Genomic DNA, 18,855 nt, shown 5'->3' on the forward strand with positions numbered 1-18,855 from the left:
ACTAGCCAGCGATGACAATTGGCAATGGCTACAGAGGGAGAGCTAAAGAAGGAAACTGAAGGAATGATAACAGCGGCACAAGATCAGGCCCTAAGAACCAGATATGTTCAAAGAACGATAGACGGAAATACATCTCTCCCATATGTAGGAAGTGCAATATGAAAAATGAAACCATAAAACCACATAGCAAGTGAATGCTCGGCACTTGCACAGAACCAGTACAAAACGAGGCATGATTCAGTGGCAAAAAGCCCTCCACTGGAGCCTGTGCAAGAAACATCAGCTACCTTGCAGTAATAAGTGGTACGAACACCAACCTGAGGGAGTGATAGAAAACGATCAGGCAAAGATCCTCTGGGACTATGGTATCAGAACGGATAGGGTGATACGTGCAAACAGACCAGACGTGACGTTGATTGACAAAGTCAAGAAGAAAGTATCACTCATTGATGTCGCATACCATGGGACACCAGAGTTGAAGAGAAAGAGAGGGAAAAAATGGATAAGTATCAAGATCTGAAAATAGAAATAAGGAAGGTATGGGATATGCCAGTGGAAATCGTACCATAATCATAGGAGCACTAGGCACGATCCCAAGATCCCTGAAAAGGAATCTAGAAAAAAACTAGAGGCTGAAGTAGCTCCAGGACTCATGCAGAAGAGTGTGATCCTAGAAACGGCACACATAGTAAGAAAGTGATGGACTCCTAAGGACGGACAGGAATGCAACCCGGAACCCCATCACTATAAACTACACCCAGTAAAGGTCGAATTGTAGGACTGTGATAGAGCATTATATAATAATAATAATAATAATAATAATAATAATATGCTGGAAAACAAATATTTGAAAACACTTGTGCTTTTTCTCAATGTTAATCAGAGCAGAGAGAAAAAATCGACACCATGCATTTAATGCACCATAAATCGAAAAAAGTTATATTTCAAAGGCCCCCTAATCTCTAGGATCATAGTAACTTATCTGTCATTTCAAGTACTATCAGGATAAAAGAAAAATGCAAGTAACAGTTTTTCCTTCTACCTTAAATGGCATGATAATTAAAATCCTCTTGCAACATGGGGAATCTGTCGCAGTTCCCAAGGGTTTTTTTTCTTTACTGCAGATGGAAACAACAGTATAAAATGGTAGGTTACTGGCAGAGTAAAAACGACAGACATCACTAGAGCATCTAAACAACAACTTCTGAAGTAAAAATAAGCAGCAACAACATGAAGGTCTTCCTGTTTGGTCTTACTAGTTGCTCTTGCAACTGCTGACGCATCTCAGCTGAAAAATTGCAGTGAGTTTTTATGTTTTAGCGGATGTTTTCTTGATATAAAAATTAATATCACTAATAATAGACAATATTTCATTAATAGAACTTTAAAATGTCGATTTATTCGCCTAAATTTCCAAATAATAACATATATAATTTTTTTTATTTCAGCCCCAAATCCTTCCGTCAACGAGAGGGTGGACAGCGTCACCTCCACCACCATCAACATATCCTTCGAGGATCCTGACGACATGTCCTGCCCCATCATAGCCTACAAGACTCACTGGGAGACGGCCTTGTCCTCCAGCATCACTCCGAAGGACGCAGAAGGAGAAGGAAACCATCTTACCACGTGGAGATCACAGAACCCTCCCCCACACCAGGTGACAGGATCCTACATCCTCCATAGCCCTCCCGACATGGTCCAGTCTTCTCCCAAGATCCTTTACGCAACTACGGATTGAACAGCTCCTCTGGGATTTATGTAAATGATTGACTTTCTCCTTCCTCCATTTAACTACTTTTAACTTATTCCTAGGAACTTTGATGTGATAAATAAATTCATTTAAAGCATGTTACTTGTGTTACTTTGTCCTTTTGAGTGTACCAAATGACAATGACCTCAAAATAGGCCTAGGTGTTCTGACCTCAAATAGGCCCTTAGAATGTTTCTCACTGTCCTGACGGAGTGCTGGGGTTGGTTTCGCCCTAAGATGTTAATTTAGAATTCTCCAGTCATAAATCGAAGATCGATCCTGACAGATGAAAGAAAACATCTTAACCTCCTTCTTCTTCTTCCCACCTTTAACCCATTTTTTATATGGGGTCGCCGTTGTGAATGAGTCGTCTCCATCGATTTCTGTCCTGTGCATCGTTCTCGTTAATACCTTTCCATTACATATCTTCCCCTACACAATCACGCCATCTCTTTCTTGGTCTTCCCTTCTTCCTTCTACCCAGCACTCCCATTTCCATGTCTTCCAGCATGATGTTCCTCTGTTCGTAACAGAAAATGTCTTAATAAGATAAACAAAATAGGATAACTATACTCTGGTTTTTGTTTTTTTATCTGTCCACCCGCCTGTGGTGCTCGCGCATGGTAACACTGCGTCCCGGGCTTTAGATAGTTACATTCAGCTTATTCAACAATGACAACAATATCCCATTTCGAATATTAACGGTGTCATTCCTATACAGTAAATTATTAAAATACACTTTCACAGTTCCAAATGTAACACCCAGATATCCTTATATTTACCTAAAACTTACTCATGGCGTAACTATTTAAAGGCCGGGACGCAGTGTTACCATGCGCGAAAACTACAGGCGGGTGGACAGATGGATAAAAACCTAGTACAGTGTTCAGTTTCTCTACTCAGGTAGAAAAGAGTCTCATGATGAATTTTTCTGTGAATAAGCGTGAATATCTTCGGAAGTAAGAGCCAAAGGAGTCATATCTTACAAACAGAAGAACTTTGGAAGCTTATTTATTTCTTCATAAAGAAACCCCATCTAGGATAATCGTCATTTTTTTCAAAATGAGGGTCTTTTGAACCTTATTTCATATATGAAGAAAACGACTTCCATCATAATTGTACCACCATCAACATCACAAAGAAAGAAAAATAGTGATCTTCACAGTAAACAAAGTATGATTCACGCTTATAGTTACTGAGTAAATAAAACAACAGCTGTAACTTTGTACCCTTATCATGGGAACAGAATGACACTGCTGACGGCAAACTGCAGGTAATAATGATAATAACAATGAAATCCATTTTGCAACGAATACATCCAAGTGACTTTCCACAACGAAAAGAAAGGGAAAATAGAATTGTGCTTCGTGAACCAGAAACAAAACAGAAGAGAAACAGTTGCCCAACTGACTGAAAGGGATTACCAGTAACAAAATATGAGGGGAAAAATTGGGATAGGCCTATTGGTTTCCCCCGTAACCTATTCAAGCCCTGTATTGCAACTCCCTCTGAGGAACCATTTACAATTTATGTAAAAGAAAATGTGGTGAGCGTGTATAATATAAAGTTAAGTAGTATATCTTAGTTTTACCAGACCACTGAGCTGATTAACAGCTCTCCCAGGGCTGATAATATTTACGTGGCTAGGAGCCAATTGGTCACCTAGCAACGGGACCTACAACTTATTGTGGGATCCGAACCACACTATATCGAGAAATGAATTTCTATCACCAGAAATAAATTCCTCTGATTCCGCGTTGGCCGAGCCGGGATTCGAACTTCGGACCACCGGATTGGCTGCCGCGCGCGAAAACCACTCGTTCAGCGAGGACCTGTGCAGACTATAAAAAGGGCCACCTTCTGAATAATAATAATGATAAGTAGGCACGATCCCAAGATCCCTGAAAAGGAATCTGGAAAAACTAGAGGCTGAAGTAGCTCCTGGTTACAGATATATAAAAGACAAAGAATTTATTTAAGATCACAACTGGCCACAAGAATAGAAAACCTGAAATAAAACCAATTAAGAATTAAAACTACATACGTACATCCATTTGCATGACCTGTGTTTTGTTCAAGTGAGGACAATATTGTTTACTTTCCGTCTTGTGTCTTGTGACTTCTTTTTCTTCTTCTTCCTATCCCAGCAACTCCGGAGGACACTTCGTAGTACTTAAACAGATACCAGCAACATTTATATGGATCAAGCAAGGGAGCCGTTTCAAAGACAAATCATCACTACAGTTGTTTACATTTCGTCTTGTGATGCCTTCTTCTTCTTCTTCCTATTCTGATTATCACCGGAGGGCACTGCAAGTATTTACTCAAGCACTCGCAAAGGAGAAATAGAACAAGCGAAGTAGCCGTTTCATAAGCAAATTCCAACTACTATTACTACGACTGTGAAGTCTATACATGTACTTATTAAAGTCCTTATTTGAATATTCTTAATCGACTGGTAACCATGTTTTTAGTATGAAAACATTAATTCAGAGGTAGTTTATGGAATTACAGTCTGAGTGAGTGAAGGGAGTACAGTGAAATACAGATATTACAATAGATGTCATACTTCTTAGACTGTGTAACTGAACAAAAAAAATTAAATTAATTAATAAATGAAAAAAGTAAATATATACCTAATCATTTAATTTAAAATGCAGATGAACTAATTATCTAAAAATAAATAAATAAATAAATCTTCATTCACAACAGTTAAAAAGTTACAGAGCGAAGATTTGCTTAAGGATAAGCAAGTCGAAGGTCCAAGTTCCAATCAGCAAATTCAAAGAAGAAGAAGAAGAGGAAATTCCATTTTGTTCACGTGTATCTCCAGCGATGAGAACCATCACTTGTTACCCAGAGAACCCACTGACGCAACTGAGGCATTTTTTCCTTCATTGCTGAAATTGAGATGTATATAAAGAGAGATCAACGCCCCAGAATCAACACAACTTCCCGAAACTTCGAGGAACCAACAGCAGAAAGAACCAATCGAGATGAAGGGCGTCTTCTTCTTCCTCCTCCCCGGCGGCCGGCGTATTACTTGTTGCTTCTGCAACGGCTGAGGGACAGTCGAAGAGCTGCAGAAAGTTTTTGCTTTCTTTTTTTTCGAGCAAGGATTTAGTGGCTCGAAGCTGCCAGCAGGAGGAGTTTAAATTGCTTTCATTCCCTCTGAAATTTCACGTTTATTTTCCAATGAGTTTCAACCACTCAAATCATCCTGACACTGATATATTTTATGTTGATTAGACGCAGAGAAATTTAGAATGTTAATCTATTTAATTATGGTTTCCCTTTTGCTTGGGTGTTTTCATGCTACAAAAATTGGTACCAGGAATAATAAAGTATAATTCATGGGTAGGACTTACAAATGTAGACCTATTCGCCAAGCTGTCTAATTACCAACAAAAATAATTTTCCATCTCTTTCACTGTCTTCTCGCAGCCCCAAATCCTCCCGTCAACGAGAGGGTGGACAGCGTCACCTCCACCACCATCAACATATCCTTCGAGGATCCCGACGACACCCCCTGCCACATCATGGCCTACAGGACTCACTGGGAGACGGCCTTGTCCTCCAGCGTCACTCCGAAGGACGCAGAAGGAAAAGAAAACCATCTTTACCACGTGGAGATCACAGACCTCCTCCCCCACACCAGGTACAGGATCTCCATCACTTCCATATCCTACGACACGGTCCAGTCTTCTCCCAAGATCCTTTACGCAACTACGGATTGAAACGCCCCTCTGGGATTTATGTAAATGACTGTCTGTCTCCTTCCTCCACTTAACTTCTATTAACTGTTTCCTAGGAACAATGTTTGAATAAAGTATACTTTACGCATTATCTGTTTTAATTTCCTTGAATACGTTTGGTTTACAAAGGCGGAGGGAAATGTGATAATTTAACTGAAAAAAGAGGATTGATTTTGGACCCTTAGACGAGGTCATGGGCTAACTAATCATGTCCAAGAGGATTTAAGTTTTTAAAAAAAATCATTTATTCGCGGTGTCTCTTTCTTGAAATTAGGTATTTATATGGTACGATCAGGAACGGTTTCATTTTTGTGCCATTTTACAATTATTTCTTTGCCATCACCTTGCAGAATTAACCCCATCCTCCTACAAATTTAAGATATTGTCACGGCATCTAGTATGTACGTTCTCAATAAATAAATGAAAAGCGGGTGACTGAACTTTTCAAAGCATCTTGTAGCCTGGAGTTCAACACGAGATTACTGATTATACTCAAAGTTGAAGAAATCTGGTTAATTTGATTTTTTTTTTTTTTTAGAAAAAATTAGTACGGCAGTAAGGATATGCGTGCTAATTGAAAGTGTTAGTATCCCAAAATTTCTAAGAAACAGAGCGAGATCCCGACAAAGGTCTTTTTCGTTATATAACAGAAAAACTAACGATTTCCCAGCGCGTAGGGTCAGTGCAACCTACGAGAGAAAGTCGTAACGTAAGCTACTTACTCTTGGGATGGCATACGGAAAAATATTGTCTCTAATTTTCCGCGGTTATCCCCCTTCCCCGGTATCGAAACCCATTTCTTAATGGTTTAGAGGAAAGCAAAGACCCCTTTAAAGTAAAATGAATGTAATTTCTTTGTAATTACGAGGAAAGTTTACTAAAAATGGCCTCGCGAATGTTACTTCCGTCTAAAATGTCAAATTGCATACACTGCGAAAACGTTGTCGAGTAAATAAAAAAAAAAAACTATTTGGGTGCCGATTTCACGCGGTTATCCGTCTTCACCAACATCAAAATCTAATTCCATGTGTTTAAGAAGGAATTAAAAACGTTTTTGAAGTGAAGCAGACATCGTTTCTTTGTAATTGCGTGCAATGTTTACTAAAATGGCCTCGCGAATGTTACTTCCATCTAAAACGTCAAATTTTATTTTTAAGTGGCGAAAACGTGTCTCTTGAAGCGATAGAAAGGGGATTCAAAAACTATAAATAATTTTTAATTAAGTGAAGAGAGGAAATGCGATATTCTACCGTCCAAATTTTCCCAACCGTCCCAAAACAATTCGGGCGCCTATGCGAATGTTACTTCTATCTAAAATGTCAAATAGTATAGACGGCGAAAACATGAGTGTAGAGTCGACAATAAGAGTATTGAGAATTAGTAAATGCTCGTCGATTATGTTTAAGGGGCTAGTCTGATGCTCTTTTGTCCAACTCTCGCAGCCAGCAGCCAAAACATTCCCGTCGCTTATACGGTGGTGGTTCGAAGTCGTCTCCCTCTCCCTCTCTCTCTCTCTTCCCATGAAAGCGGCAAATGACCTATGACTGGTGGGGGCCAGCAGCAGCTGCGGAAAGTAATGAGCGACCCTGTGGAGAAGATGCTTAACCAGGCAGCTTTGGAGGCTTTGTATTCTGCTACATACGTCGACAATTTCCTAGGTGAGGAGGAGGAGGCCTTCGTGGCCTTTTGTTTTTGCCCTTTGCGTGAGTGTGGGCCTTTTCGGAAGGGGGCCCTTACGGAAGGAAGGGGTCGGCTGAAGGCAGCCCCAATTTGCGTTGCGAAAACGAAGGGAACCAGATTTCGTTTATTAATTTTACGGCAGTCAGCTTGGAAGACTTTAGGGCTGGGGGGGAAGGATGGTCTGCTAGAGACAGACGAATTTGCGTTTCGAAAAGGGCGGGAGAGGGAGACTAGATTAAGGTGGGCTGGATGGGGGACGTATTCTTGAAGGGTCCTTCATGGCTCCGTATATTCCTTTGGCCGGGGGCTGATGGGGTGTGGGGCCAAGGGGATAAATAGGGCTAGTTGGCCAGTGAGAGAGAAATTTGCATTTCGGAAATGGGTTGCTAAGGAACCAAGTCGATGTAGGCTGGAGAGGGAGGCTTATTCTTATGGTTAATCTAACTTGCCATAGTTAGGGTAAAGACCCAGCCGCAAACATTTAATTGCTTAAAATTCATGTTTTAACTCTATTTAATTGGTGAAACAACAACAAAATAAACCTTTAAGCAAACCTAGTGATATGGCAGATATTTCTTTAGAAATTGCAGTTTCCCGTAGTATTTTCATTGCTTATTAACAATTTTCCATTAGTGTTTGGTGGTCGAATGTAATTAACCTGTAATTTACCTTAGAACTGTATCTTACTGTAAGGGGGACCCATTGGGAATGTGGGGTTTTGGGTGGGGTAGACCACGAGGAGAATTTTTCCCCAGAACTCTACCCTATGGTAAGGGGTACCCATGAAAAGCGGAGTTATGTGTGGGGTAATTACCTGGGAGGTGTGGCCATGTTATTGTGATATTTCCTCTTAGGGTAAACAACCGCATGGACTGGCCAACTCACCGACTACTACTGTGGTTAGGCCACCCTCCGAAAAAGTACTTTTAACACGTCCTGACACTGGAGATGGTCATCAGTCATGAGTTGTTGGTGGTGATAATAGGAGCTCAAGACCTCTACTCCCCTTTCAAAGTATGTATTTTCTCCAAAGTTAGAAGTAAAGGCCATATTTTAAGATTTAAACAGAGGATAATGAAAAGGGTGGCCAACCCAGAGCCCACAACCCCAAAACGCTTTCGAAGTTTTTAGTACTTACAACTCCAATTATTTCGAAGATGACGCCATCTCGATATTTGCAGAGTCGCTTGTGTCAACAAACTTCCTATTTCCTGTGCTAAATCCGCACACCACATGTACCCATAGACGCTGGGGCACTTTCATCACAACAATTGTAATCCCGACCTCTTACCAGCACTTATTTGTACTTATTCAAGGGGACTATGGCATTCTTTGCGGCGTTTTGCGCTCTTCAATTGTTGATCGGTGTTGTCAATTGATGTGTTTACCCTCCAAACTGGGTATAAGACTTACACAAAACTGGGGAAATAAGTGAAATTAGCGTATCTATTTGTAGTATATATTCATATTACAGCAATTTTATCATTACTGCATTACTATGACGACTAGAATTCATGGAAACAATTTGTAGATGCATCGGCGCATGTGTGACGCTCCTCTAGATTTGCAACGATGAGTCATTTTTCCTCGTGTCGTCTGCTCAGAAGTATACATCCGAAATATGTGTAATTTTTCGGGGTTAATTTGGTTGCAAAAAAGGTATAATAGACATGAATCAAATAAACATTTTGAAGTAAAGTTGAACTAAATAATGAGTAAAGTAAACAATAAAGGGAATAAAGCTTTGCACCTCATAATCAGTGTTGTCGTCTGCTGCTCGTAAGTGTGTTTGCGGAGTGAGTACTTAGGAACCAGGAACAGCAACGTGGTTCAAGTGCAATGTGGAGTGAATTAAGACCAAAGTGTGTATAATTACAATCAAATAAGCACTGTGGAGTTTCAGTTGTGATGGCAGTAAAAATAAAACCACCGATTACAAAGTAAAAATGAATTCAGTTCAAACAATGACCCTGGGAATAAAAAGTTTCATACTTTCACTAATATAGGCAACAAAATGTTGTTTTATTGTGCTGATTACAACTGCAATCTTGAGTAAGATCAATAAATGTTACATAAATACGCTAACATTGTTCAAATGAGTGCTGGAAAGGCTGGGAAAGATAGTGGATTGTCCGTGGTTAGACTGGCCAGCCACACGATTGCCGCCATATTGGATTTCAAAACTGCCTTGAAAACATATTTTACAAAGAGCTCACATGCTTATTTTAGTTCGTATGGGGCTTTCATATATCACATTATGTTGACGAAACTTCAATCTTTTGAATGGTATGCTTAAAGTTGTAATTGTATTCTTGTTTCACCAATTAAATATTGAGTGAATAAGGCCTAGCCAGCGTGATGACAATGGATCGTCCGCGGTTGTTTACCCTATGTATGACATTTTCAGCACGAAATACAAGCGGATATAGCCGGCAAATAAACTGAGAATGTAGCCGTTTCACAGCCAAAATGCAGCTGCTGCTACTACTATTACTATGCTGAATTCTACTGTGCATGCGCCATGTTATAGGGGAGCTTTAGGTTCAGACACCGACTCCTAAGTGAGGCAGATTTGAGGGGGGGAGGGGGGGAAGGCTTGGGCATACCTGTAGTGACTAGGCATGGCTAGCCTATGCTGCTAGTAGGCTACCCAAAAATCTTACCAAGACCCTGGCAATCCCAAAAAATGATATAGAATCCAAAGAAATGCCTATTACTGATAGAAAAGTGTACTTTTAGTATGGCTGTGATTGTAAGTAACATTTCAGTAGTACTGCATTGTATTTTTGAATTTATATTGCATTGCAACAAGTAGTGATAGGCAGTATTGCCTCATGTGCCATCTTAAGATTTTACTGTCCATTGACATATATGTAGTGATTAAAAGCAAGAATTCAATTTAATCTGGTTTGGAAATACTTTCTTTATTACAGACACCGTGGAGAACTTACCGGACGAAGTACAGCGAGAGATATCCAGCATGAGAGAGCTGGATGTCCGATATCAAGGTATTTACACTATAGATGATCTTATAAATTTAAACTTGTATTCCATAAAACAGTGTCTCTAACAGCCTTGTTAAAGACCTGTAGATGTTTAAGGAGTGCTTACATTGCTGGCTGAGTAATTTTATCCTAATGTTAAAATAATTGTATTTATTTTTTAATTTAGTATTAGTCCCAAAGATCTCTCATACCAGCTGCATTGCATGATAGTTTTATTGTTTTTCAGTACAGTAAAGAGTTCATTGTTATGCCAAAAATATTCATTTACCAAATTGATATGTAGAAGAAAATTACATAGTATTTTTTTGGCTTATTTGTGAGGTCAGTGCTTGAGTTTCATCCTTGTTAAAAATGTTCTTTATATTTTCAGCCCTCTTGCAAGATATGGAGGGTCTTCGAGGCCAGCTCGAGGGTGAGTTGGATTCTATCTCTCTCAAACGTATCATGGTGCAGATCCAAGACAAACTTATATCAACCCAGGAGATTGGCGATGACAAACTTCAAATCGTACAGCATATCTTGGACATAATTGAGAACAGACAACGGCAGCTGGAGCTGGACTGTAAGAATTTAGGTAGGCTCTGAAGAGCTCTGGTTCGGGCACCTCAATTTTGTGATGGCTGTTGTGTATTAGATTTGTAATTCACATATAAACATACAATATGGAATTGTTTTTCATGAATACTGGATTAATTTAAGTCGGTGTCCACTAGTTGGCAATCATTTTGAGTTATTTAATAAAAGTTAAATGTATCTGTATTCTAACCTAATCTGCCTTTATATACATAAGGGTAGTACTTAAAATAATAAGATAGATACTGTGAATTATAAATATAATTGTACATACGCTGTATTGCACATTGGGGGACAAGCTTGATTTGGTTTTGAGAGACGTTGGTCATTAAGATAAGTAACAATTAGCAGAATATTGCAATAATAGCGTTGTAAGTTTTGTCCTCTGCCTCACAAATTTATTACTTACAATAAAATTTAATCTACATTCATAATACTTAATGATTTTGTTTTTCTTATGATAGTCATTATAGTGCAGGTCTTATGATGAATTTCTGTTTTGAATCTACCATTGACTGTGATTTTCTTGGACTTTATAGTTTTGTGTTGCATGAATTTTCAGACTTTGGCCAAGAACCAGAAAAACCAGAGACCTCAAAAGAAAGAGAGCCAGAGAGAGCGAGCAAGAGAGCGCGCCGTACGAGGAATGAAAACACAGCAAATCACAACGAAAACTCGAACGATGCTCCTCCTGTCGCCCATACAGAAAAAGTTGTCGCTGCCAAGGTATTTGAATATATGACTGATCTTTCTAACAATATTATTGAATAATAGGAATTTCAAAAGTTCAGATTGGGTGCCCATGCTTTTCTGTTGAGCAAGTTCCCATGAGTCGTTTTTTAGTCTTTTTATCTTATTTTTCCTGTGTATTTATTTTTCTTATTGGTCTGATTCTTATGTTGAAGTTCTCAGGCTTGCTGCTTTTCCAACTAGAGTTGCAGCTTGACTAGTAATAATAATAATATTAACTATAGCTGGTTCACTTAAGGTAGATTCTTAGATGAACCCTATGCTTACGAGACGTTTGTTTGGTGGCCGCTGATTGGCTGGTACCGGGAGGTAGGCAGCTCCCAGCCAATCGCTAAACAAATGTCTCGTTGGCACAGCGCTCACCCAAGAATCTACCTTAAGTGAACCAGCTATACCACCTTAAAGCAAAACCTGTCACTGTTGGAAATACTCTCTTAATATTCCATTCCTTCATTTTTCATTTTTTAGCAAGGAACCACTCAGAAGAAAACCACAAAGAAAAAGAAACGGAAAGCCAGAGCGGAAAGGGAGAGAGAAGATTCGCCCACGGAAATTCCTATTGATCCTGATGAACCTACCTACTGTCTGTGTGAGCAGGTCGGTAACCAACTGTATTCTAGACAAAAATTTCTATTACAAATTTAAGGAACTTTTCTGCACTTGCAGTGGCTTATTTATTCAGGCATTTGTGTACAGGGTCATGTTAAAACATAAATCATCCAAATGTCATGCGACATAGCCTGTTTTAAAAGGTTACTTACTTCCATTAGTGTTTTACCTATTGGGTTAGGACCCTGTAATATATGCTGTTTGGGATAAAATCTATGTACATTTGAAGTTTGGTAAAACTGGAATTTTGATGTAATTTAACAGGGGTTTTCCTTTTTGGTATATCAGCTCATTTGTGTTTCTTGTATGTAAACTTGGTAGAATAGAAAATTAAGTGCTTAAGCAATATTGTGGACAGTGTGACACTTAATTTAAATGTTATTACTGATAATGCTGTTTGCATTCAGAAATTTTTTATGTTTAATATTTGTGTTTAAAAGATGCAAAAATTTTACAGTACTTGTTTTATCATGGAAATCGTTCCTTGCAAAGAATGTACGTAATATGTAATAGGTAGTAATAAACTGCAAAGATTTTGTAGCTGTTATAATTTGTAAGAAAGTTGCAAGTTATAGTCTAGTTTAAAAATAAGTTGATTCTAAAAATGTTCTCTTTCCAGGTCTCTTACGGAGAGATGATTGGATGTGATAACGATCTGTGCCCTATAGAATGGTTCCACTTCTCCTGTGTCAGCTTGACGAACAAACCCAAGGGGAAGTGGTTCTGTCCGAAATGCAGAGGTGACAAACCCACCGTTATGAAGCCCCGCGCTCAGTTCTTGAAAGAACTGGAAAAGTACAATAAAGAAAAAGAGGAGAAATCATAAGAGAATCTATTTAAAAAAAGAGGTTTTTGAGTATGATTTATAATTGTAAATAAGATTTAATTTACAAAAGATTTTATCTATATTTCACAGAATTATATCATTTCATCTTCGACATGATACACGTTAAAACTTAGCGGTTAAGTCTCATGCTCAACATCGTCTTGTTACCATTAATAATTGTAGTTAATGCTTCCCTCCATCTTGAGTATGATTGATGGTGTATTATCAAAATGAAATCAAGTCTTCTCGGCCAAAGGTATGGTAGTTGTAGTTAGGCTCTTAGACTCATTGTTATGTAACGTATTTCCACCTCCTGGTGAAAGGTTTCGCTCCGCTTTCTGTTCTGCGGGTGATACGGAAACACTCGACTGGGAACGGAATTTGAGAGAAACCAGGAATTCTACTCTCGTGTTCATCCCCTTTCTTAGAGCAATATCTTCTATTCCTGCGTGATCTCGGTTTCGTTACTTCTAAAGTAAGACAAATTGTATCCACAAAATCCCGCTACAGAATTTATCTGAGGATTCCAATTCCCGGGGCAAAGTTGAGTTCATGATTGAATTTTTATACAGATCTATTGGATTTTGAGTCTATTATTTGATCATTGATGATGCTGTTAAAAGCTTGTATTTCTTTAATCATTATTAATGTAAACATTTCACATTGTTTTGTAAGCTAGGCTTGAAATTTGTATGCGAGATGTACTTGGTTATGTTCACATTAGGCAACTATTTTGTTGTTCGGGTGGAGTTTGATAATACAGTAGCTGGTCTACTTACAGCATTAAATGGTCAAGCAAATAAAGATTGCTTGATATTAATACCAACAACTTATGTTCTTTTCTTCTCATAATAAAGTGTGGTACAGTATTTAATTGTCGTTAAGCACGTACAGTATTTTCAGGAATATGCAAAGGTCATATGATAATTCTATGTAACTGTTGTATTCATAAAAATTTATCGGAAAATCTACAGGGAACCCCGAATATAGGTAGTAATTTGTAAATTTATTTTTCTATTAGTCTCTGTAGGCTTTTGTCCCTTTGTTGCTCTTGTGGCTTGACTTCGGCATAAAGCCACAAAATTGTTTGTAGCTCTCAGTAAGGTATGCTATTTACATAATACCAAAGAATTATTGTTCTAAGTTCTAGTGACTCAGCAGTACAGAATATGTTGTTTTTGTTGAAGTATCTGAAGAGAGCATGTGCCATTTTCCAATGTGTTTCCTTACTCTGTAAAGCAATTGAAATGGTGTAGAATTACCTTTGTATGTTTCAAGATTGCTGCTTCAGTTGGTTTTGGCTGCTAGATCTTGGGTTTTCATTAAAATGAGTCCATGGCTGCACTATATACACTGTATTTTGCATTCTTTTGGTTTTATATGGCAAGTTGAAACTAATTTTAAAATTTGTTCATGTCATTTACTGTAATTAGACAGGTGACTAATAGGAAATTGTTTTAACAGAAGTATTCATCAATCATATATCACTTTTTCCAGTTGCTTTATCACTTGCTGGTCATAAATTAACTTTTATATAACGAGAAATAATGCTATTTTTATTTATTTATTTATTTATTTAGTATTTAATTAATTATGCAATCAGTATATACAGGAATTCTAATACAAAAAACAGAAAAATCCCTTTATGTTATATATTTGTACAGCAGCCCTTTTGTGGATTTTGTAATCTTTCTACTACTTATAATACTGCAAAATTTCCAATCCATTGCCTTCTTGCCAAGCATGAAAGCAGATCGAGCGAACTTATTTGGCGTTACAGTTGTATATTGATTGCTACCAGCAGCATTTTATAAACCATGCTGGTATGCAATAACAAGTAATCTTCAACATTTGGTGCTTGAGAACGTGTTTCTCGCATATAAAAAGTAATTTCCAATTGCTTTCTTGTACAGCTTTCAAAGCTTGTGTTAAAAAGGAAGAGAAGGTAAGAGGTGTGAAAATGTTACTATGGCTGTCATAATTATTCTCTCATGAACCAGTTGTGTAGAGATTGCTGTATGTATACTATATGCGACTTTGTCTCATTAAATAAGTCACATACACAAACCTCTGAAAGAAATGTATTTGCAGCTTATGATATTTTCAGGGAGAGAATCTGTTAGTCAATATTTGCCTCTCTTAAAAATGAATCAGTTGGTCAGCAGTAAAGGAGTTATGAATGTTAAATTGTAGTCTGGTAAGATTATTTGGTATGGTAATAGTAAAAACAGTTCAAATCATTTCCAGCATTTATGTAGTAAATAGAATGGGGTTAACTGTCACCTTTTAAATAGTGTAAAGTTGCCTAGTGTGAACCAACTTTTAAAATTACAAAAATGGAAAGTGTTGGATTCGTTTCAGAGCAGAATTTGTATGTAGCTTTTACTGCCACGTTCATTTTTTCATCTTGAAATGTGCTGTATTCTTACTAAGTTTGTTCCCTTTCGCAACATTTATATTTAGAGCTTAGATTTGTAGTACTTTGATTAAACTTCAGCTATTCATCTGATGATAATGCTTAGTATAGCGCCATTATTGTATTTATGCAAAAGTGCATGTAAGATTAGTTACTGCTGTAGTTTGTGAAGAAACAGTTTCTTCTGGGTGCGTTGGTTGAATTTGTCAGGAAGTGCTTTCACAGTTGCTATGCATAATTGTTTAAGTACAGTATTCATTGTATTCATTTACTAATACCCCGAAGGTTCTGGATATCATCACCACTGATGAGATGTGCTGAAAGCACTCTTTGCGGCCCTGTAGATATTTCCGCGCGTTAGTTTCTTACGAGTTAGAATGAATAAGGTTCTCTCAACCTAGTGATGGATTTGGGTCTTTCTCGAAGTAGTAGTTAGGTCGTTATTTAAATTGTCCTATTTTTTCTGCTACAGTATCTAGCGTTAGCTTAGAACAGTCAAGTGGAAAGTGAGTTCTGAGTTCTGTGGGTGATTTATTGAGATCGGAGACTGAGGAAGTGGTCAGGGTGTGCTGTACAATCATTTTAGGACCTAGGTAGACTTTGTTTCAACTATCTTCTGTGTAGGTGATGATGGGTTTACTGCTGAATATTATGCTTGAGGTGTAGATTTTTTCAGATACAGATTATATATGGTAGAGACGGAAAAGGGATTTAGTTGCATGAAGGGTGGTTTTCGGTAGTTTTACACTACAATATGTGTTTTTGGTTTAAAAGAGTATCATTTAAGGATTTCATTTAGTGTAAAAGAGTATTTAAAGAATTTCATTTACCATTCACTGCTGTTTGATCATATGCCTGTATAGTTAGTTTTATTTATCATAAAAAGTAACATTTTTTGGATTTCTTTTACCATAGGAAGTAACATTTACAGATTTCGTTTACCATGGAATGTAACATTTACGGATTTCATTAACAATAAAAAGAAACATTCAGATTTAATTTACCGGAAAAAGTAACATTAACATATTTTAATTTACCATAATTTCTGTAGTGTATTCTCGGGGAGCGAAGTAAAAAGAAAAATCCACATTTTGGTAGTCTTGACAAGACAAGCATATTGGAGCTTCGGAAGTAGTTCGCTCAATCCATCTTGTTTGACTAGACTGGATTACTGTAGTGATGTTTGAAGCCTTTCAGTCATGAGGTAAAGAGTGCCAGGAGCAGTGCACTTGTTTAATGACTTTGAATCTGATTACAGTATTTAATTTTGTGGTGATCTTATGAGTGGAAGTGTGTCAGGAGCAGAAGACTTGCTAACAGCTTTATTTGAATCATTATTTAATGTGGTGATGTTCTTTTGAGTAACGGAGTGACAGGAGGAGCAGAGTCTTGTGTACGGCTTTATTTTAAAAGATTATTTCATTTTGTGATGTTCTTTTGAGTAATCATTTGCATGGAGGTTATGTCAAATTTTATTTTGGCTGTAATCGCATTCTGTATGAGTCTTCTTTGCGTGTATTTTTGTTTTAATAAACATTATTGAAACATGTCTCTTGTTGCTTGTTCAAATTTTATTTAAGCATATTTTTGCTTTTATTATTTTGTTTACATTATTAGTGATTCATTTTATTTGCAGTTGCTTAAGTCAGTCCTTTCACAGACTCGAATTATTTCGTGTTCAGGCAAGGTTTACTGAGTATCTGCCGTTGCTTTAGACAGGCCAAACATCAAGTAATGTGTGCTATGGTGAAAATGATCTTTAGAGGTGTCACAATTGGAGGAGAATTTAGTTTGTATCTTCGATTGATTTCTGTCAACACAAAAATGTGATGTGGGACTCTACCCCAAATCCACGAAGTGCTATTTGTAGCTGCCCACCTTAGGTGATGGTCAGTACATTATTGTCATTTAAAAAAAAAAAATTAATGAGACTAGGTAGTTTCTCTACATTTAAAAATTGTCAGTATTGAAATTAGAGAGCAGTTATTTTATGCCATTTTTTTCAATAAACTGAAAATACAAAAATACAGTACATATAAATTAGTGAATGCAAAACAAAAAAACTTAGAGTAGATTATTTATTACACTTACTGTTGCCTCTGAGGATTTCTATCTTTTGAAATATTTTAAATATGTTACTTAAGTAACTAATAGATGCTCTATTGTTTTAGTGATATAAGTATCCTCCTGTAGTATTGTACCTGATGTACACTGTCTACTTATCAAACAATACAATAGTGTACTTACGATGTTGTATTATTTCGTAGGGAATTAAAGTATACTCTCTGGTTTTGGAAAACATTACCTATAGCATCAGTGCTAAGTTATGTATACTGGATTATTTACAACTGTATTTGCACTATTAAATACAGAACTGAATTCTGTATTTTTGTAGAACGAAGTGCTTTCACTTCGGAAGATTTCCTTTTTCCAACAGAAAAAATTCTGTGAACTTTAACTTCCTGTGTTTACTGAAATGCCTGACCTTGGATCATTGCAAAGTGAAAATCATTGTTGACCATTGACTAGGAGACATAATCATGACTTGTCCGCAAAATTGAATTACGTATATGAATATGAGCTGTAAATTTTTATGCTATTGTCAAACATTGTTATGTAAATCTGTATGCTCAAACTACATAGTATCTAGTTATAGTAAGGATGTGAGTTTCATCTCTGTTATTTGACTTCATCGAAGAGAAATTACCGTAAGCGCTGATTTGAATAATAGATAATTTATTAATGCAGATTAAAATCCCAGGATGGTTCTTTATTCAGCGAGCATAGATGACTAAAAATGAGTCCGTATTCCATTATTTAAAATTTGTATATTATGTCCTTGTGCTCATGTATTTTGCCTACTCATGTTACACCTCTTCTTGTCATGTTTTTACTATTTTGATTCTTCGGCTGAAAACCCTTATGAAGAGTGTCAACAGACTATAGAGTAACCCTAAGAGGGTTCCAAAGGGAGTCAGCCTACAGAGAGAGTGAGAGACAAAGTTATTGGAAAAGGTGGTATAGCAATATGAGGGAATAAAAAATAAGACAGACACACTTGAATTCAGGAGAAGTCAGCAGTAAGCAGGAATGAATCTTTGAGTACAGGAATGCAGAAGAGAATGAGTACAAAGACATGGAACATTACAGTACTATTTGAAAGGTTCATATTGTCATATCAGTGACCCCATGAGCTGTATTCCAGTGGAAGGGGAAGTTATTTTTTAATGATCTTGCTTCAGGAAATCTCACTTTCACAGATGGAGGGTTATGGTTATGGCAGCAAAATCAACCAAGAAATAGCCCAATGCCATGTCTGTGAACAGTATTATGCCTAGGGCTCTGGCACTCTAAAAAGTAAAAAAAAAAAAAAAAAAAAAAAACTATGACAATAGAGTTCAGGCTTAGTGAAAATTATTAATGTTAACCCTTGTGTTTGCCAGCAAGATTCTCAGTACTGGATCTTCGGTGGTGGCGTTTTGTACCAT

The 18,855-nt window shown here is 37.3% G+C and overlaps 1 protein-coding gene and 1 long non-coding RNA gene across 3 annotated transcripts; both read left to right on the forward strand.

Annotated features, from left to right (window-relative positions):
* The first annotated feature begins 1,176 nt into the window (after window positions 1-1,176).
* On the forward strand, window positions 1,177-1,622 carry LOC135213999 (uncharacterized). The gene is made up of 2 exons (XR_010314245.1): window positions 1,177-1,301; window positions 1,449-1,622. It is a non-coding gene; the product is annotated as an uncharacterized LOC135213999 (long non-coding RNA).
* Window positions 1,623-6,961: 5,339 nt separating this feature from the next.
* LOC135214001 (inhibitor of growth protein 1-like) lies at window positions 6,962-16,916 on the forward strand. 2 transcript variants are annotated; one of them, XM_064248100.1, is made up of 6 exons: window positions 6,962-7,166; window positions 10,122-10,196; window positions 10,564-10,755; window positions 11,329-11,492; window positions 11,985-12,113; window positions 12,745-16,916. In XM_064248100.1, the coding sequence occupies exons 1-6, from the start codon at window positions 7,049-7,051 to the stop codon at window positions 12,949-12,951; spliced, it is 885 nt and encodes a 294-aa protein (XP_064104170.1). In that variant the 5' UTR covers window positions 6,962-7,048; the 3' UTR covers window positions 12,952-16,916. The 2 variants fall into 2 exon arrangements, with proteins under 2 accessions (XP_064104170.1, XP_064104169.1); XM_064248099.1 differs by having other exon boundaries at window positions 6,965-7,166; window positions 10,564-10,767.
* Window positions 16,917-18,855: the final 1,939 nt, after the last annotated feature.

The sequence above is a fragment of the Macrobrachium nipponense genome, chromosome 43 (assembly GCF_015104395.2).
Source record: "Macrobrachium nipponense isolate FS-2020 chromosome 43, ASM1510439v2, whole genome shotgun sequence".
NCBI lineage: Eukaryota > Metazoa > Arthropoda > Malacostraca > Decapoda > Palaemonidae > Macrobrachium > Macrobrachium nipponense.

What these genes read in the sequence shown, in the direction of transcription:
- LOC135214001 (XM_064248099.1), top strand. Translation starts at nt 7,049, where the DNA reads ATGACTGGTGGGGGCCAGCAGCAGCTGCGGAAAGTAATGAGCGACCCT. An exon ending in GCTGGATGTCCGATATCAAG is followed by an intron (nt 10,197 to 10,563) that starts GTATTTACACTA and finishes TTATATTTTCAG; the next exon opens with CCCTCTTGCAAGATATGGAG. An exon ending in CCTACTGTCTGTGTGAGCAG is followed by an intron (nt 12,114 to 12,744) that starts GTCGGTAACCAA and finishes TTCTCTTTCCAG; the next exon opens with GTCTCTTACGGAGAGATGAT.